The sequence below is a fragment of the Podarcis melisellensis genome (assembly GCF_964234715.1).
Source record: "Podarcis melisellensis genome assembly, chromosome: Z".
Lineage (NCBI taxonomy): Eukaryota > Metazoa > Chordata > Lepidosauria > Squamata > Lacertidae > Podarcis > Podarcis melisellensis.
In genome coordinates this window covers 9033440-9054373 of record NC_138547.1, presented here as the reverse complement: position 1 = coordinate 9054373, position 20934 = coordinate 9033440, and the positions used below count along the sequence as shown (strand labels likewise).

The 20934-nt window shown below is 44.0% G+C and overlaps 2 protein-coding genes across 14 annotated transcripts in view; one reads left to right on the top strand and one right to left on the bottom strand.

The window, feature by feature from the left end:
* SLC31A2 (solute carrier family 31 member 2) overlaps positions 1-20934 on the bottom strand; it is a 766698-nt gene that overhangs the window by 396091 nt on the left and 349673 nt on the right. The window lies entirely within an intron of this gene.
* CACNA1B (calcium voltage-gated channel subunit alpha1 B) overlaps positions 1-20934 on the top strand; it is a 331532-nt gene that overhangs the window by 241443 nt on the left and 69155 nt on the right. For 7 of the 13 annotated variants that reach the window (XM_081896241.1, XM_081896247.1, XM_081896238.1 and 4 more), the window contains 8 exons: positions 611-828; positions 3008-3137; positions 4205-4334; positions 4820-4879; positions 6366-6472; positions 13353-13364; positions 17267-17363; positions 18336-18496. In XM_081896241.1, the coding sequence (XP_081752367.1) occupies positions 611-828; positions 3008-3137; positions 4205-4334; positions 4820-4879; positions 6366-6472; positions 13353-13364; positions 17267-17363; positions 18336-18496 (915 nt within the window). The remainder of the gene's footprint in view (positions 1-610; positions 829-3007; positions 3138-4204; positions 4335-4819; positions 4880-6365; positions 6473-13352; positions 13365-17266; positions 17364-18335; positions 18497-20934) is intronic. The other 6 variants (XM_081896248.1, XM_081896250.1, XM_081896244.1 and 3 more) reach the window with 1 other exon arrangement.

Genomic DNA, 20934 nt, shown 5'->3' with positions numbered 1-20934 from the left:
TTCCATAGTTAAACCATATTCAAGGTGGCTTACAACATGGACAGATTTACACAATAAAAAAAAAATCCACAAGCAGTCATAAGCAATAAATAAAAACAGCTGAAGTAAGTACACAATTAAGCAATCCCCTCATAGGTTATAAGAAGATCTCACAATTAACATCCAAAAAAATCAATACTGATAACAGCAAAGCTAAGTTTCTCCATAATTAAATCTTGACTCTAAAAATCCCCCTAAAATATACCCCAAGAGCCTCTAGGCATCCTGAGCAGCAGGTCCTGCAGAACGGTACAGCCAGATACAAAATAGGGTGGGGAGGGACACGGATCCAGATGCAGAATGACAGCTTAGGGGGAAAGACAGCTTAGAGGGAAAGTTACCTACTTACCTCCCTGGGTAGTAGAACTACATCTCCACATACAGTTCAGGGTAGGATTTTTATAAGCTTTTTGTTGATGCAAAGAAGTATAAGGAGTTTTCTGACCTCCTGCAAATCATCCAGGAAGTCAACTGGTAGATCCTGGCCTGAAGAAGCGATGGAAGGGCTTCAGCCCCAAAGACCTGACTCACAGTGATGTTTTTGTTGTTGTCTCTGTTCTTGTAATCTCAGGGAAGGTCAGTGTGACACAGAGGCAAGTGGGAGTGTGACTGTTGCCCCTCTGCACACCTTGCCTAGCACTTGTCTGCAGAGAGTGCTTGAACAGCCAGAAGATGCTGACAATCAGAAGAACGTCACTCGCATGGGTCAGCCATCTCTGGACAAATCTGCAACTGTGAACATTCCTGTCACTGTCACGGCACCTCCTGGGGAAGCCGCCATCATACCAAGTGAGTTACTCCAACAGACTATTATTCCATCCATTGTTCATGCTTTGATGACCTCCCTGGACTATGGTCTGGACATACCTGACTATGGTAATGTGCTGTATGTGGGGCTTCCCCTGAAGATGATGCAGATGCTGCAGCTAATGCAGAATGCAGCAGCTGGGCTGGTAAGTGGGGTAGCCAGATGGGTGGTGTGTCACTGTTTCTGAAAGTGTTTCACTGGCTGCCAGTGAGCTGATCGGTCCAGTTCAAGGTTAAGTATTAGCATTCAAAGTTCAGAATGGCCTGGGACCCAAGTACCTAAAATTCTATAATCAGCAGGCAAGGCTTTGATGGTCCTGCCACCAGCAGCGTTGCACCCTTTGCAGGACCAGGGGATAGGTACAGAGGGTAAATTTTGGGAGGATTTAAAAAACATGCCTGTTTACTGAGGCATTTGATGGCTGAAATATACTGTTTCTGCCAACATTCTGCCAACCACTGGTTGGAGAATGTTTTAATATACACACACACTGCTGTTTTTTTCACCCTGGGCTCCTTCAGGGAGAAGGGCAGAATATAAAATGAAATAAATGTTCAGCTCAGTTTTATCTACTCAAACTGGCAGTGGTTTTCTAAGATCTCGGACACTGGTCTTTTCCTCCATTGCATTGGCCATTGACTGATGGAGTTGTAGTTCAGCAACATCTGGAGTCCTAAATGTTCCCTGCATCCTTGCTACTATAGATGCTCTAGTACTGAACTATGTTCCATATGGTTCTTTCTGAGATGGGTTAGGACTCTGAGTTCTGGGGGCAGAGGGACACCACTCAGGTTCTGAACCAGCTGTCTCCAATGAAGCTGTCACCACCTCCAGATTGTCAGTATTCTGTAGGAGGGATTCTGAGTAGACCTGGTTAGGATTTCTCTACAACCAATTAACTGGCTAAAATCAGAGAGTTAACTAGCCACATCATTACAACATCCTTTCCCAGCTTGGTGTGTTCCAGGTGTTGATGGATTCCTACTTTCCTCAGTTCCAGCCAGCATGGCCAATGGTCAGGAGTGACAGTAGATGTAGTACAGCCAGATCTGGAAGGCCACTGGTTCCCCATCTGTGCTCACCAGCTGGAAGGGCCCTAAGTTGGGAAAGGCTGCTTTACTGTCATGTTCTAGTCCAGTGTCAGATCCCTTAGAGAAACCAGAGGCAAGGCTGGTCAAGAGTTGCAAGACCATGTACAGCTCTGAGTGAGCAACTTGCTCCCACAAAGCTTGGGAGCAGACTGAGGCCTTTTAAGTCTGTGTCTCCAGACTACCTCTTTTGTATTTTTTGTCTTTGTGGAAGCCGCACAGAGTGGCTGGGGTACAAATAAATTATTATTACTACTACTACTACTACTACTACTACTACTACTATTTTGGCCCCAGTCCTTAGGAAGAGAACTTCAGAAGGACCTACCTTCTGGCATGAAGATGGCCACTCCTCCTTTGTTTCACAACCTCCCTCTTGATGGTCAAAGGCCTGGAAACGATGCCTTATGAGGAACGGCTAAGGGAGCTGGGCATGTTTAGTCTAGAGAAGAGGAGGTTAAGGGGTGATATGATAGCCATGTTCAAATATATAAAAGGATGTCACATAGAGGAGGGAGAAAGGTTGTTTTCTGCTGCTCCAGAGAAGCGGACACGGAGCAATGGATTCAAACTACAAGAAAGAAGATTCCACCTAAACATTAGGAAGAACTTCCTGACAGTAAGAGCTGTTCGACAGTGGAATTTGCTGCCAAGGAGTGTGGTGGAGTCTCCTTCTCTGGAGGTCTTTAAGCAGAGGCTTGACAACCATATGTCAGGAGTGCTCTGATGGTGTTTCCTGCTTGGCAGGGGGTTGGACTCGATGGCCCTTGTGGTCTCTTCCAACTCTATGATTCTATGATTCTATGTGCCACCACACCAGACTGGTGGTGTGTGTGGTTCCTCAGGGAAACTTTTCTGTGAGGGTCCTGGCTCTGGACCTACAGGTTCTGGTGCTCTGATATGTTCCTCTTGTGGTTCCTTTCTAAGAGCTTCAGGCACAGTGGTCTCCCTATCTTTAGCTCCCTGTCTGATGTCCTGCAGCTTCTGACTCAGTGTCCAGATAGCTTCTAGTTTCAGTAATTAGGAAGCCCCCATTTTGATGCTTTGTTGTCAATGTGTTTGTCAACTGCAGTGAACAACATTGAATTTGAAACTAAAACAGAAGAGAAGAAAGACATGGATGTGGATGATGACTTTACAGAGAAGGGACCAAAACCTATCCTGCCATATAGCTCCATGTTCATCTTAAGTCCTACAAACCCGTAAGTCCTCACAGCTGCTTTTCTGCATTGTATGTCTAAACTGTTTTTAAAGGGTTGCAGTCAATGTTAGTCCTACTCAAAGTAGACCCATTGAAAGCAATACACGTGAAGAACTTAGAGCTATTGAGCCCAATGGATCTACTCTGTGTAAAACAGAGGGCTTATCCAGACTTTCTTCTGTGCTGCGTTTCTAGGCACAGGACTGGGCTCTAAAGCTCTGTGTCCAAGCAGGTTTGTTTGTTTTTTATCTTGGCACTTTCCTTGGGAAAACCCACATTTTACAAATGGCAACCAGGTTTTCAGCAGATTGCCATTTGCTCCAATTCAGTGGCAAAACCTGCGTTTTCCCAGGGAAAACACAGGAGTGAAAAAGGGTTTGGACACAGAGCTTTAAAGCACAAACCTGTGCTTGGAAAATGCAGCACAAAAGAAAGTTTGGATGAGCCCTTAGTTGTATACAGCCCAATAAGCCAGTGACAGATTTATGGTCATCATGGCATTGTACCCAGCCATTGGGTGAGGGTTCTCTATTTTTTTTCACCAGGTAAACTGGACTGTGTCAAAATCATGGATTGCCTCTTTTGGGCTGCCGCCCCTTTTGACTCTGACCTTTGGCTCCTTGGATATCTACTATATATTTTGGATAGACACTCAGTATGCATTAGGACACACTATGTTTGGCTGCAGTTGAGTGCCATTCTGAATCAATATGGCAGACTGAACCATTGAAAACTGCACAGATTTCCACCGATTAATTTCAAAACTGCATAGATATTTTGGTTCCTTGAAATTCCTGAGCAATGCCAAGCACAAGCCTGCTTACACAGAGATATGAATATTTAGGTTCCATCCTATTCTTTTGACTGTGATTTGTTTTAATTGATTTTAGCATTGTGTTTCTATTTAAAACAATAATTGTAGCCCACATGGGGACTTTATGTTGAAGGGCAGGTAAGAAATCAAATAAGTAAATGAAAATGAAAATAAATATAGATGTCACATGTGGCAAAACCAGTTCTTTGTTGTGCTCTTAAAATACGTATACATAAATGGTCTGGCCCTTACAGAATCCGGCGCCTGTGCCATTACATTGTGAACATGCGTTACTTTGAAATGGTCATCCTCATCGTCATAGCCCTCAGCAGTATTGCCCTGGCAGCGGAAGACCCCGTCCAAGCTGAGTCACCAAGGAACGAGGTAAGGAATAGCATCTTATGAAATTTCCGCAAGGTTGCTGCTAAACTTGCCATTCCGAGTAGGTGGGGTGGATGTTTATAGGAAATAACCTTACAATCTCCCACATATTTTCTGCATATTTCCACAGGCACCATGCCCCTGCAACTCCCATCAGCCATGGCTATTGGCCATGTTGCTGGAGGTTGATGGGAATTATGGTTCAGCAATATCTGCAGCACCAAAGTTTTCCCATCCCTGGTGTAGGGACATCCTCCAGCCTGGCTCACCACCTGGGGCACATGTGCAGAGAGCTCAGGATTTCTAGTTCTAGCCTAGGCAAATCCTATCACTCTCTGAGTACTCTAGGAGGAAGTGGGGGAACCCTTTAAAGCCTTGGAATCCTAGTAATAAAATGTTCTACCTCTTTAGAAGCATGACATGTTCTCATCTAATAACATTTTCACTGCCTCCTTCTTTTAACATCAAACTTCCCATTCTGATTTTAGGCTCTCAAGTACCTGGATTACATATTTACAGGTGTCTTTACATTTGAGATGGTGATAAAGGTAAGAATATCTCTCCAGTACTCTTATGATCTGTCTGCACAGAGGAACAGGAAGCCAGCTGGGCCTTTGCGGGAGGGGAGCTGCATGGCTAATGCAGCAGTCAAGAAGACTGCTGATTCTGTATTTAGACCACCCTCATGCTCTTTTTGGAATGGCATGGCACCCCTTTTTTGTGCTCCTCACTATAAGCCTTCACCAGAAGTCATTTTCAGCAAAATTTCTCTGGGGTTTAAGCAGCTGTCAGACCCACCAATGCTTTTGGTGGTACTTTGGGGGTGCTCCTTTGCTGATGAAAGGGTCACTTGAGGGTCGATTTGGACTTGAAGGAGGTGAAACTGCTGCAGTGCTTGGAAGCTGGTGCAGAAATGCAACAGCTTAGATGCTCTCTATGTTACTCTGGCCTTAGTTCAACTGCACTGGCTTCTGGCTCGTTTCTAGGCCCTATGCAAGGTGCTGGTTGCTTTCCTACACATCCCTAAATTGTTTGAGCTCTGGAATATCTGAAAAACAGCTTCCCTTCATATGAAACTGCCCTTAAGTTATGATAATCTTCCCAGGAACCTCAGGCTGTGGGGCCAGGTGCAGCCCTCCAAATCTTTCCATTTGATCCTCAGCCACACTTATCACTGGCCCTGCTATGCATAGTGCTGAAGTGGTTTTGCCTGGATGAAATGTGCCCTTGAACTGATGGTACCACTTGCTTGTCCTTACAGAGCACAGAGAAGGGTGTGTGAGTGTGTGTAGAAACTAACCTGCTGCACCATGGTAAAATTAACACGTGTTGCACAGCCCACTTTTGCTTCTGGCCCCACCCAGAAAGGGAATGGCACCCTAGGCTGAAAAAAAGTTCCCCACTCCTCATATATGCTAATACTCCTAACAGATTTGTATTGTTTGTAAGTAATAGCCTTTGTACAAAATAAATGGCCAGTGGTCTCTGGACATGGACTTGATTGTCTGGGGGGGCGGGCGGAGACTGAAATGCAATGTGGGATAATGCAACAATGACTGCTAGCCATGATGGCCACTTTCTCCCACGTTCAGTGTGTCTAAATACCAGTTGCAGAGAATCACAGGTGGGCAGAGAGCTGTTGCTCTCATGTCTTGCTTGTGAGCACCTAGTTGTTGGTCACTGTGAGCAAATGATGCTGGATAAGATGGGCTCTTGGCCTGATCCAGCTGCAGGGCTCTTTTTATGTTTTTATGAGAATGAGCAGTCCGCTCATTTTATTGCACCTCTTGCTTGTGACTCTCTAGTCCAGGGATGGAGAACTTGTGGCCCTCTAGACTCCAATTCCCATCAGCCAACAGCCCTCATGGATAGTGGTCAAGGATTATGGAAGTTGTAGTCCAGCAAGATCTGGAAGGCCATCCCCCATATCTGCCAGTGTCTATTTTCTATCCGTCTCTGCATGCCACACGCAATCTGTTGTACCCTTGAATATCTCATGCTCTGCTCTGCTCTGCTTTGGTTTCTTCTCTGAAGATGATTGACTTGGGCCTGATACTTCATCCTGGTGCCTATTTTCGTGACCTCTGGAACATCCTGGATTTTATTGTGGTCAGTGGGGCTCTGGTGGCTTTCGCCTTTTCGTAAGTAGTTTTCGCTTATGGACTTTGTGGGTTTACTGGATCAAGAAGCAGGGTGACACTGAATTCAAAATGCCAATGGGCGTGACAGCTTATTTTTTGGGGTGGTTAAGTTAAGCAATTCCCATTTCAGTTTGGTGACCCCAAACATGTGCAGACTCTGGAGTCATGGATTGCCTCCAATTAAGTTTTACTCAGGGAAGTAAAACAGCTCTTAGCCCCCTTAACAAGCTACAGTTCCCAGGATTCTTTGGGGGAAGCCATGGCTGTTTAAAGTGGTATGATACTGCTTTTAATATATAGTGCAGATGGGGCCTTAGTTATGCTCATTAATTTCAATGAACCTACTCTGAGTGGGACTATAGTCTCAATGTATTTATTTATTTTATTAGATTTCTTGCCCACCATAAATTTCCAGGGTGGGCTACAACAATATAATATATAATTATAAAAAGTGATAAACCCATTACAATTATAAGACATATAAAGCCATTGCAAATGGAACGGAACACCAAATTCAACTAAAGAGGTGGGTCCTACAATGCAAAATACTTTACCTGTCAAAGTGTGGGGTGGGGTGGGTTAAAGAAGTGCAACTTAAGCATCACCTGTACAGTGAAGATGCTAGATGCACCTCTGTGGAGGGGGAGTTCCATAATTTAGGGACCCTGCCCTGGACCTCCATTCCTTGCACTCTGAGGGTGATAGAACTACCAAGAAGCTCTACTCTGCATATCCTAGCACCTGAGGAGGTCATCAGGAATGGAGATGGTCTTTCAGATATATTTCCCCCCCTCCTTTGCATAGTTTTATGGGTTCGCATAGGATGGGGTGGATTTTGTGGCCACTTCATGCATGGCCAAAAAGGGGGCAGGAAAGACAGTGGATCTGCATAATATCTGCATATGTATATTTAAAGGCTGTTAGGTGGCACAGTTTACAGTCAGAGCGATTGCTATTACAGCATTGGATTGTCTTAAAACTTAAGACTTTCATAAGCAGTCTTGGCAAATGTACCTGAAAATATTCTAAACATCAAATATGAAATAGGCCACTGAAAACAGTGCCATATAGCCATGGAGGTGGGTGGGATGTATGTTAAAATTATTCCATGCTACCAAGGCCATCCTTAGCATATGCATCACCAGGGTGCAAAGATCCTCCCAGAGCCCCCAAATTTAGTTCAGCCCCCACATTAACTTTAGCAATTGTCGTAAAGTGAAGAAAAAAATGCAGCTCGTGGAATTCATAGTGTGTGTGCTCTGGGCATGTTTTTGCAGAAATGGAAAACTAAAATCGCATGCTGAAATGCATGTGTAGTAGAGCCCTAAGCACTAAGTAGTTAGTCAAAGAAAAAAGAAAATGCCGACAAGTAGCGAAAATAAACATTATTTTTTAAAACAATTTCTCTAAATGAATTTGAACTGTAAGTGATGAAATTAAAATGCAATTTGCAATGTTTCACTCGGGGTCAGCGGCTCCTTTGACATGACTGATCACGCATGGCTTGCATGCAGCCAGGAGGCAGCTCAATACAATACGTAACATATTTTGTAAGAGTTAATTTTGTGTGCACGGAGCCGTTGAGAATGACAAGTGCTGTTGTTGACTCGTCTGACAAGCGCCGCCGTTGTGAATGACAAGCACGTCTTTGGTAAATGAGTGGACAAAGCTGAAAGTCCTTTAGTGAAACAGTTCACCCTTGTGCACATTAATTGAAACAAACAATGAATTAGTAGTTTATTGTACAAAACTCACATATACGTAAATTAGTAACAGATATGACCGCTATTTTTAAGCAGCATTTGAACACAGTTTGGCATGGAATCTATTAGTTTCGAACAGTCACTGTTGATTTTCAGATCCCTGTAGCACACTTGAATCAGTGCCAGAATGAGCTTCTGCATAGTCATACAATCTACAGCACAGAGACGACTTTTGCATATAGCCCACAAATTCTCATTTACGTCTAGGGAATTCCCTGGCTAATCAAGTACCTGTATTTGCTGCTCTGTCATGAATTTATTTTGATGTGTGACAGGGGGCTAGGTCCTGCTGCAATATCCCAGTCCCGTCAGGATACCTCTTTTCCAGCTCTGGAATAACTCTCTTTCGTAGAACCTCAATATATTGTGGCGAACACACCATTCCTTCTATTGGCTCCAGGCTTCCGACACTATAATGATCAACTGACTTTTCATGTTTGTTCTGAGAACAGGATTATGAGTAAGATAGAAAACGTGCTTTGTTTCAATTTATTTGCACAAGGGTGTAGGTATACATTTCGGTGATACCTAGGTATATATGTATTTTGTTTTTCTAGCTTGATCAAAATTATTTATTATTTAATAACAGGTAGATAGTTAAGAGCTTAGGTGGCTTCAGCAGTGGGCGCCTGGCACCCCCCAGAATTCAGCGCCCGGGTGCCCTGCACGCCTTGCATCCCCGGGTAAAGATGGTGCTGCGTGCTACCCTTACAAACTGGGAATGTTGTGATATAAGTTGGGGCCCTTCCTGGTGTCTTTTTTATTGTGCATTCAGGATGATATGGAGCATTTGATTGGGGGTCCCGCTTTCAATACTCTTTGTCCCCACAAAGGTTTGTGGACAAATATACTGCTTTGTTTCCAAACGGTGCATAGCCTGTCACATCCTGCTAAAACTTTTAATATCAGAAATGTTCCAAGGGGTCAGGTGGGGGGGGCATTATCCTGCTTTCATTGTGCAATAGTGCAAGTGTCCCTCCAGACGTCAGTAGTGTGGTGACGTTGGGTTAGCACTGGCAAGGCTGATCCTGTTCCTCGATCACTCACAACCTACTTTTCTCAGCAAGGCACTTCAATTGCTTTGCATAGTAGGGGTGCCATATTTCATAAAGCGAAAACCAGGACACCCCAAAATTGTTGGGCTTTTTGGAAGTTCCCCCCAGACACCAATTCTGCCTTTGATGGGAGGGGAGGGGAGGAGGTCCGAATGTTCAAAAGAACCTTTTTATTTTTATCTTTAGAAATGGTTAAAGTTTATAATGTATAAGTTTATGTAAAACTAATTTAAAAATTATTATTGTTGTTTTAAAAATTGCCGGTAATGTCCGGACATATGGCAGCCCTAGCATATAGGCACTACCACTGAATAGCTGCTCATAACTACAGGGGAGGAACGTGGATCCCTTCTAATTCTCTCCCCCTCAAAAATATATATGAATAAATCAAATTTAAAGGGGCCCAACACACACACAAAACAAGACCCTGGAGCTGTTCATCTGCAATTCGGTGGGTTTCTTACCCAAGCATACGTGTCTCCTGCCTGCTATTTTCATATCAGTTGCCCACAAAACACCAGTGAAGAAGGTAATAATTCCTTGACCTCTCTTACTCTGTAAATGCTGCCCTTTGGTGTGTGTGTGGGGGGGGGGATGTGGCTATCCTTCTGAATTTCAACTTCTGTTAGCCTCATCCAGCATGGGGTGGGATTTATGTATATCTGTATTTATTTATTAAAATATTTATATCCCACTTTTCTTCCAAGGAACTCAAGGTGCCCTGCATGTTTCTCCCTGTCCCTATTTTATCCTCACACTAACCCTGCGAGGTAGATTACATTGAGAGATTATGCCTGGCCTTAGGTGAGTTTCATGTGTGAAGGAGGATTTGAACCTTGGTTTCCCAAGTCTTAGTCTGACACTCAGATCACTTCACTATACTGGCTCTGAATGATAACGCGAGTTGTAATCAGACATGTTGGGTGCTCCAGTCTTAGTGCAACATGCTCTCGATGTATATATACCTTCCTCTCTTCTCCTCCTACAACGCTGAGAGGAGGACTTCAGAAGCTTCCAGTTTTAGTTAACCACAGTCTCTCATTTCCATCAAACCAGAGATCATGGTTCATGCTAACCATGGTTCATTTAAACAAGCCAGTGTTTGGGCAAAATGGAATGCTGTGGTTCAGTAAAATAAAAAGGAAAGATTCCAAAGTTGTCCTCTCTGCCATGCAGGAGGAAGAGAGGGGAGGTACGTGGCAGCTTGTAAATTTAATTATTTACAATAGGCCAAATAACGAATGTTTTGTTCTTGCAAAGTGTTACACAACTCCTGCTTCCTACCTCATATCAAGATAGCTGGAACGGCAGCTGAAGAATCGAGGCATATTGACCTGACTCAAGTGGAGGCTGCTTGAATCAGGGCAAAAGCCAGCCTCAGTCTGCTTTCTTATTTATAAGTGGTCGAGGGGGTGGTAGTGCTTGTCTGTTTCTCCCTCCTCCTCCTTAGTCTCACTCTTGCCTTTGTCAGAATCAAGAGCAGTCAAGGATGCTCGCCTCTATCTTTCCCCATCCCACTCCATTCTGTGTTTGTGTCTTAATAGATCAATGACAGATACTTGCTGTTCAAGTGCCCTGCATTCTGTTTTCTCCAGTCTGGGCCACAATAAAACACTTTTGTGGTATTTGTGATTATACTGCTACTAGTAATATTGTAGCAATGTTCTCCTGTCTAGTAATATACTTTCGACGCTGTAGAGCTTTCAGAGTAAAGATTTTCCAAATGCTGATCAATATTTCATATGCAATGATGAAAATGGAGGAGAAGGTTATCTTGACATTCTGTTAACAGCATCAAATTGAGCAACCTTGCCAAACAAATCAATGCCTTTTGCTAGGAAGAAAGCCCAATGATGTTCAGTGGTGCTTACCATTAAATCTGCAGGTGTTGGGGACCCATTCTGGATGGGAACCTCATCATGGAGAGTTTGGGCCTTTGTCTCCTGCTGTGGTCCTGATCTGTATTGGGATGGAGGAGGGCATGCCTGTTGTTTACATTGGGTTAAAGTTCCCACTGGAAGGAATAGATTTTATCTCCCAGAAATGCAAATAGGTATAGAGCCCCCAGTAGGGATTGGGACCCCAACACAGAGGGGACTTTTGTCCTTCCTGCTACCATTTACCAGATCCCTGATTCATATCAGGTTCTTATGATGGCAGTTTCCATTTTGAAAGCTGCTCATGCAATAGCTTAACTGCATACATGACATAACGTCTAGGTTGGTCCCAAGACTCCAGGTCTGCCTGTTTGCATTTATAATTGTATTATGGTAAGGAAATTACTTCTCAATTTTCAAGTGTCTGTATCCCAGAAATCATGCTTTCTTCTCTGGTGGCTTTTTACACACAGGTCCAACTTACCAAATGCAATGCAATTCTTGGAAACTGTTCCTTAGGCGAGTGTTCACATAACAAATTCCTGATTTCAGTTGATTCCTATGGGAACTTAATCTGATCCAGGATTTGTCTGATCTCTCCACCCCGTCTCTCCAGGGTTTCTTCCTGAAATGGCTGGAGCCAACCAGCAAAAGAGAGACAAAGGAAAAACTGATTTGTCCCCTCTCTCCTGCTCTCTAATTTTTCCCAACTTGCTTTCTCCCTCCCTCCCTGCATGGTTTTTGCCCCAAAATGGCTACCACTGACCAGAAAAGTGCAAAAAAGTAAGGAAATGGGCAAATCCTAGCTGTTCAGATATCGGAATCTATGGAGCATAGTGAGCTTTGGGCATAATTACCTACCTTCACATAAGTTCATTGCAAGCAGGCAGCTAGTGGAACCTGTGTGAAGGTGGGTGGAGCTGATTTCCTAACTAGGGGTGGAAGAGATATTCAGTGCAGTTCACAATTCAAGATGAGCCTACCTAATTCAGACTTCTCATATGAATCAAAACACAGCCACTCTTCAAAATGCACACTTCTCTGAATTTAGTGTTTGAAAATGCTCATGCCAGGGTAAAGTTTGCGTAGCAATGTATTAGTGGAAAATGCATGATAATAGGGTCACATGGGGAACCCTTGACCTGCTTTATGTTGCCGAACTACACCCTCCCATTATCCCTGGCCAGTGGTTGTGCTTGCTAGGGCTGATGGGAATTGTAGTCCTGCAACATCTGGAGGGTTGAAGGTTCTGCACCCTTGTAATAGGGGCAATTGCTTGTAGAACTGCGTATACCGGTATCTTAAAAAGCCACTTGCAAAAAAGTATCCTTCAAAAGAAATGCATACTAAAATGGTGGTGAATTTTCATGAGGACTTAAAAAAGAAATGTGAACTTATGTGGAACTAAAATTATGTTTAGAAGAATAAGAAACTTGACAGAAATTGATGTTAACAGTGAAAACCAAAACTGCCTCACTCTCATATAATTTATCCTTTGCCTGCTGTTCCGTGGCTTGAACCAGAAATGATGAGCAGCATTGGATGGATGAGGAAATGAGAGGAGAGGCTAACTCCAGTGGGATACCTGCTCACATAAAACCTACAATCAGTGTATAGAATTATTATTGCTGACATTTTATTTAACCCAACTTTCCTCAAAGGTGCTCAAGCTAGTGTATGTGGTTGGGGAAATCTCCCCTTTAGCTGCAAAGCAACCTTGTGAGGTAAGTTAGGCTGTGAAAAACCGATTGGCTCAAAATCAACTGATAAATTTCACAGCCTGAAGAGACATTTGCATCTGGGGCTCCCCAGCCTGAGTACAACCTGGGGCCTGTCAGTTCTTGTTGGACACAAACTCCCATCCACCCCAGTCAGTATGGCCCATGGTCAGAGCGGATGGGAGGTCAGGAGTAATGGGAGCTGGATGATCTGGAAGGCCACTTTGACTGAAAAGGACTTTCCATCCATGCCACTAAACTGAAAATATGTCTTTGGCCAGCTATGCAAGCACATGGTTGTTTCACTTTCCCGTTTGCTTTGTGAAAAGGAGAGGGTGGAGGTCCGATTTCCTTGGTGTTACTTTCTGTGTCATTGCTTTGGAGTTGTTGCATAGATGTGTGTTTCTTCCCCACCACTGACACTCTGCTCTTTCTTTCTCTTCTTCTTGCTGGGATCTTCTCTGTAGGAGTTTCATGGGGTAATGCATTACTGTTGTCCCTTGCCAGCTTGTTGATTGCCTGCACATTCACACAGCCACACCCTCCCGGCAATCTGTGTCATGCTGATTCCATCACTGCCTGTCATTTTTCTCAGTATCTGGTGACATTGCCTTTCCTCGGCTAATGGGCTCATGTTTTGCCCATGTTAGCTTTTAGCTGGGTTTATGCTATTGCAGCCATGCCCTCTGTTCTGCCCCGGAGCTTAGCTGTTCTGGGAGCCATCCATGTCAATGAGTGCAGTGCCTTTAAAATCAAGCCTAGAATTGCAGCAGGAACAAAATTGGATTGTTAATTGGGCCTGGACATTATGCGAGTTGTATTATGCAAATGCTATACTTGCCACAATGGCTCCCAGGATCTTTCCCAGTGCTAGCTTTAACCTACAAACCAACCTAAAGAGTTGGCTTTAATCTTTGGAGTCATAAAAACTTATCTGAAAGATGACTCCCCCCCCCCCAAGGCCCTCTTTAGAGGCTGTGATGTAGGTGTCTCTGCTAAGTGAAGTGAGGTACATGGTCGCCAAGCCTAGATCTTTTCAGATCATGGCTCCTCTGCTGTTGTTATTAACAGTACTGTTATTTAATTTGTACACCACTTAATGTCAAAAATAGGCTTCTAAGCAGTTCACAGGTAGACTCAAGCATTAAAATCCATTTAAATACAAACATTCATAAAACATACAATACAGCATAATGCAATATGGAAGTCAAAAGAGGAGACTCAGGTGAAGAGAGGGAGGGTACATCCTCCCCAGAGAGCCTCACCTGCCACCTGATTTGTGCAGTTTATTTTTTAGCATAAGGTAGAGACCTTCCTATTCACCAAGGTTTTTTTAACTATGATTTTAATGTGGGTCATTTTATCTTGCCTCCCTCCATTGAAACAAAAGAGGCTTTGTATGTGAGGTTTTGTATAGGTATGTGTATTATAAGTTGCTACAGATAAGTCTGTTTTCTATTTAACTCCTGGGTATGGCTATCCCTAGACAAGGTGTGGGGGACCTTTGGCCCTCCAGACGTTGCTCAACTGTGACACCTATCAGCCCCAGAAATGGCCAAGTATGGTGGGAGTTGGGGTTCAGGAACATCTGAAGAACCAGAGATGTCCCACACCTGCCCTGGATGAAATTGCCTCCTTTTAAGAGGCCAAACTACCCGGTCTCCTCTGTCTGCCTGGAGAATGAATTGACTGTACGTCATCAAAAAATGACAACGAGCAAACTGGCTATTTGCCAGTTAAGAAATTCACTCTAGCCATAGTAAGACTTAGCTGCAGCTGAAGACTACCTTCAGACTGGAGATTCTAGTGGGAGAGATTCTATTCAGTTTGCATTTAAACCCCAAACTACCTAATTCACAATTTACAGAACGATACACAAAATGAAACAGCCAGCCTTCAAAATTAGAACTTTGCAGAACTTTGCAGTGCAAATCTCCAGATAGGTAATGTGTGCAAAAATGCACTATATCAGGAGAAACTACTTCGTAAAAACATGCATATTAGGAAGAATTGCATACAGAAGTGTATATATTTAGATAAATGCTCACTAAAATACTGATCAATTTTCTGAATGACTTAAAAAAAAATTGCATACATGTTGAAACGTGGAGAACTGACCTAGATTTGAAAAATGTGAAACTGAGAGAAACCAAACTTGACAGAGCCTCCCATTCTTACCTCCACTGCTTCTTAACAAAGAGCCCTTCTGAATGGCTTCATTTACTTTTCCCAAGCAGATTGACCTGTCTCACTACTTTAATATAGGAGTGGGGGGCCTTTCCCCTCCCATTCCAGATGCTGATATGGAGGCAAAGAGTACCTTTGCCTTAAAAATGAACTTTGCACGTGTGAGAAGAAAGAAATGCCACCAACCTCTGCTGGCTATAACTCCACCATTACCACCACCACCACCACCTCTCAAACCCCACACATGTGCATGAACAGTTCAGAGGTTACCACCGCTTATCACTACAGGCATGTAATATGTGTGCATATATTACATGGCTTGGCATGGTTTGAGTGGCATGCCGTCTTAAGAGGAAACTAGGCAGGGCCCATGAGATGGAAAAGCAAGCAAACCAATGGAGTCTTTCAGACTGAGGGACATGTGTCTTCTTTGGTTCACCATCATGATCTCCTTTCTCTCTCTGTTTGCCTAGAGCAGGGATGAGACACTTATGAGCCTTCAAGTGTTGTTGGACCAACTCTTGTTAGTCTTAACCAGCATGGTCAATAGGAATAATGGAGTCCCAGAACATCTAGGTGGCCACAGGCTCCCTAGTCTAGGGAGGCATTTCGTTGTGATGCACCCTTCAGGGTAGCTGTACATCACCAAAAGGTTTCCCCTGTGTGGGGTAATATATTTATAGCAGTGGGTGAGGAACCTCTAGCCTGTGAGCTGGATTTGGCCTGCAAGGCTGTTTTCCAAAGACCATGTCCATCTGTCCTACACCTGCCATGTAGAAGCATGGCTGGACTGGGTGCTTACAATGCAGATCCCTGGAGAAAGCAAGACTGAACCCCTGATATATCAGATGATGCATGTGGGGTTCAGTCCTGCTTGGTCACAATCTCCCCACAATCTCTCCTCATTGGCAGGTAGGCAAGACCACCGCCTGGGAATCACCTGCCATCATTATGCCAGTTGACTGACAGGTGGGTTGTCCTTGCCCACCTACCCAAGTTGTCCCAGGGGGTGGGGGAGATGAGGATCTGGCACACTGGGCCAAAAATATTCCCCACCCCAATTGATTCCACCACCACCCTCCTTCCATTAAGAATCGTAGGCAGTGGTGCAGATGGGTAATTTTAGACTTAGGGTTTAATGGTCCTACACCTCCACCACTCTACAGATGGTAATGTATGTAACTTAACAATGCAAACTGCTGAGTTCATGCACCTTCCAGCTCATTCTGCTGATGGTGGCCATGGGCGTCTGCCCTGAAGTCCTGCTCTGATGGTGACATGGATAACAACTTTGCTGACTCCTTCCCTTTGAAAATAGATTTTCCTCCTCCCCTACATTTTGTGAAAGGCTCTTCATCAAATGCATGGGCATGGTTGACAAACGTAGGCTGTTACACATTTTAATAGCCTGGAGTGTGAGAGAGTGGGCATAAATAGGGGCATTTTAAATCTATATGAAACAGCAAACATCTCAATATAAGAGGTATGCTGCTTAAATAAGTTATTTGATTCATTGGATTAATTTTAATAAAATAAAATTTAATCTCAAATTATTTTTAGGTACTTATTGCCTAAGTACTTGTCAATCATCCCAGTGCCTTTGCATTCATTGGCTGAAATATTAGGAGGTGGGAGCAACTGGGTGGAACGTCTGGTTGCATGTATTTCCTTGGAGTTTCTGTATAGTGGGGGCTTTCTGGGTGGGGGTAATGAAAAAAACTGAAAATTCAAATATAAGGCTGGAATATATTGGGGGCAGTTGGGGCAGAAGTCCCCAGCAGGAGCTCCCATAAGCATATCCTCATATGTTGTACCTTCTGTTTCTTGTTCAGCCTTGCAGGAAAGAAAATTTACTTGCATTTTGCTATGTTGTTATGCCACACCAAAAGAGATTGAGCCAAGTTCGGGGGGAGGGGAGGGCTTAGTCTGCAATCTAACCCCACTTGCCTGCAGGTAAGTCCCATTGGATTCAACAGGATTTATGCCTGAGTAGACACAGTTAGGATTGCACTGTTGGACTTCAAACCCCACTTACACAAATAAGCCGCATTGAATACAGTAGGACTCACTTCTGAGTGGACCTGGTTAGGTTTGCAGCAGTGTCCAGCCTGGGGTGAGGATTTTCCAGGCTTTTGCCTGAATCTTGAAAGAATCAAAGGTCTTCATTTGTCCCTTGTGTGCTCTTGCCTTGCAGAGGGAACAAAGGCAAAGATATAAACACCATCAAGTCCCTGAGAGTTCTGAGAGTCCTTCGGCCTCTGAAGACCATCAAACGTTTGCCAAAGCTGAAGGTATGATGTGATCCTCAACCCATCTGCCCTGGCAGATGAGGTAGTGCATAATCTCATTTCTGAGTATGCATGTGGGGGGTGAGATTTGATTTGGTTCACATTTCAATGCAAACTGACCTAATTTGCCATTTTCCAAAACAATACAAGGACCAAAACACACTCTTCAAAATTGGTCAAATTTTGTGGTGCAGTTCTTCAGCTAAATCATGCAGACAAAAATTAGGGGAAATAATGTGGACAAAATATTAGTGGAAAGTATGCATGAAAATGCACATATTAGTGAAGGGACATTCAAAAGTGAACATGTTATGGGAAAATGTAAATACTGGGCAAACTGGTATACAAAAATGTGCCTACTGAGAAAAAAATACCACACTAAAATGCTGATGAATTTTCATGAAGACTTTTTTTTTGAAAGCTGATGAGGAGCTGCTCTTAAAATAGGTAAAGTGAGAAATGAAGAGAAATGAAAACTGATAGATTTGCCTTATCTCTGTTCTTCATATCCATCCATGATTACCTTGGCCTCTCCAGTTGCTGGTGCTCCCTTCCTCTCTACTGATTTGTTACCCTTGACCCGTGCTGCCAGTCCCTTCTTCCACTTTCTCCCTTGCTATTCCTTATCCCTGCACCTGCCTCTGCAATCACCTGTGCCATATATCTTCATTTCCACCTAATCCCACTTCACACACAGAAGGAGCTTTTCCCATTGCAGAGGGCAGGATCCAAGCCAATGTGGCTTTATAAGAATACTCTGCCGACTTCTCCGCCAACTTTTAAACACCTGATGAAAACTTTTCTATTCCACCAGTCCTATGCAGGCAATTAAGAATACATCTTTCCAAAATGGCTAATTGCTGTCCGTTTTGAATGATTTTTATTGTATGGTTTTATGTTTTTATTGCTGTAAATTGCTTTGATTTATACTTCATCATGGATTCTGTTTCTGAATCCCCCCCCTCTTATATGCAGGCAGTCTTTGACTGCGTGGTGAATTCTCTGAAGAATGTCCTCAACATCCTCATTGTCTACATGCTCTTCATGTTCATCTTTGCAGTCATAGCGGTGCAGCTTTTCAAAGGGCGATTCTTCTACTGCACGGACGAGTCCAAGGAGCTGGAAAAAGACTGCAGGTGCCCAGATCAAACAAATAAATATGTTTTGATGCACAATATGACCTGATTGATAAGACCTGAGCTAAGCTGGGGCTGGAGGCATGGGGCATCTCCTTTACTGTGTCCTTCATTGTGACTAGTGTGTGAGAAGCTCAGGGACCTGGTCACTAGAAGGTGGTCAAGTGCTTTTTCATAGAATCTTGTAACTGTAGCGTTGGAAGGGTCCTAAGGGTAATCTAGTCCTGTTACAAGTTCTAGTGTTTCTCCCTTGCAATGCAAGAATTTAGAGCTTGAGAGCAGCTCCAGTGTGAAGGGTTGGGATGGTTGGGCTCCTGCTGAGGTCCTGTACCCCTGCAAGAGCAGTGAACTCAGGTAGCATAGGTAGCTTGTACAGTCAGACAACTGGGTCTATCTAGCTCAGTTTCTCTGCACTGACTGGCAGAAACTTTCCAGGATTTGGGGCAGAGGGTCTCAGGCAGAGATGCCAGGACTTGAACTTGGGACCATATGCATGCAAAGCCTATGCTCAATCACTGATTTATGGCTCTTACCCCAGAGCTTGAAGTGAACTAGTTCAGATTAATGAAGTTCAGTGAACTAATGCCCAAAACTCTGAACTACAGTCGAAAGTTCTCATAACTGCTGGGTGAACTGAACGTGAATTAACTTTTGGAGAACTTTGAATGATTTCTAGTTCATCTTCATGTTTGTTCTCTTACATGTGCTTTTCTACTCCTTATAGAACGCCTTTAAACATAAAAATAATAATGGTTGGGGAAATAAACAATTTATGTTCCGTTCTGTATGTGTGTTTTGATGTTTTCTTAAAGGTAAAGGTAAAGGTACCCCTGCCCGTACGGGCCAGTCTTGCCAGACTCTGGGGTTGTGCGCCCATCTCACTTAAGAGGCGGGGGGCCAGCGCTGTCCGAAGACACTTCCGGGACACGTGGCCAGTGTGACATCGCTGCTCTGGCGAGACAGAGCTACACACGGAAACGCTGTTTACCTTCCCGCTAGAAAGCGGTCCCTATTTATCTACTTGCACCCGGAGGTGCTTTCGAACTGCTAGGTTGGCAGGCGCTGGGACCGAGCAACGGGAGCGCACCCCACCGCGGGGATTCGAACCGCCGACCTTTCGATCGGCAAGCCCTAGGCGCTGAGGCTTTTACCCACAGCGCCACCCGCGTCCCTTTGATGTTTTCTTACTTCTCCTTTTATACTTCAGCACAGCAGTTTGTAATATTCTAAACGCTGGAGGGGGGGGGAGGAGGTTCACTAATGACCATTTGGTTGAACTATGAACTGAGCATGAAGTGGTTTGTTTTGTAAACGGACAAATATGAACTGGAATTAGATCCTTGGGAGAGAAGTTGAACTTTAACTAGTTCTTCCAAGAGGTGCACTGACAAGGGCCTCCTGGATCTCCTGCATCTCTTTGCTATTTGCAGACCGCCGGCCTCTCCCTCATACCCAGAGGGAGTGAACAAGCAGATAACAACAACTGTAGTGGTGAGCAGGAAGAGGAGAAGGAGCTGCCATTGCCTACTTGCTCATTGGTTCCATGAGTGGCAAGCAGGCAATGATTCAGAAGCATACCACCCACCAACTGTGGAGATAGAATGTAGCCTTCAGGGTCAATGGCTATTAACCCTGATGCCTATATTCTATCCCCACTATCAGAAGCGGTATGCTGCTGGTGACCAGTTGATGGAAACCTCAGGAGGAGAGAGGGCTTTTTTTGCTCAGGTCCTACTTGAATGATGGAAGATTTAGGACAAACAAAAGAAGATACTTCTTCATGCAATGCAGAGTTAGACTATGGAACTCGCTCCGACATATTTTAGTGATGGCCATCACCTTGGATGGCTTTAAAGGACAAATTCATGGAGGATCTTTATTAATGGCTACTACCTGTGTTCTGCCTCCACAGTCAGTATCCTGAAGAAGAGTTGCTGGAGCAGAGAGCACTGCTTACAGGCTTTCCATAGGCTTCTGGTTGGCCATTGTGAGAACAGGATATTGGGCTAGATGGGCCACTGGCCTGATCCAGCAGGCTCATCTTCTTCTATTCCTAACACAAACACCCCATTCAGAAGTTATCACCCACATGTTGACCAATGCATGAATGAGACCATGTGGCTGCCTCCAGCCTTGATCACATGGGGTGATGAGCTTGGCATCCACACATATATAGCATGAGCATCTGCAAGAATAGAGCCCTTGTTTATGCAAAAAATTCCACACAATCTGGAGCAATCAGGTTTCCGGATCATACTGAAGCCTTTGAATATGCAGTTGCAAACAGGATTCTGCCATATACAGAGTCAACCTTTGATGCTATATAGCTTAGCATTTGTCCACACTGACAATGCTAAACTTACATTCTGAGGAAGAAAAAGAGCAGTAAATAATTACAATAGTGGTTAATGGAGGCAGAATATTTGAGGGATGGTAAC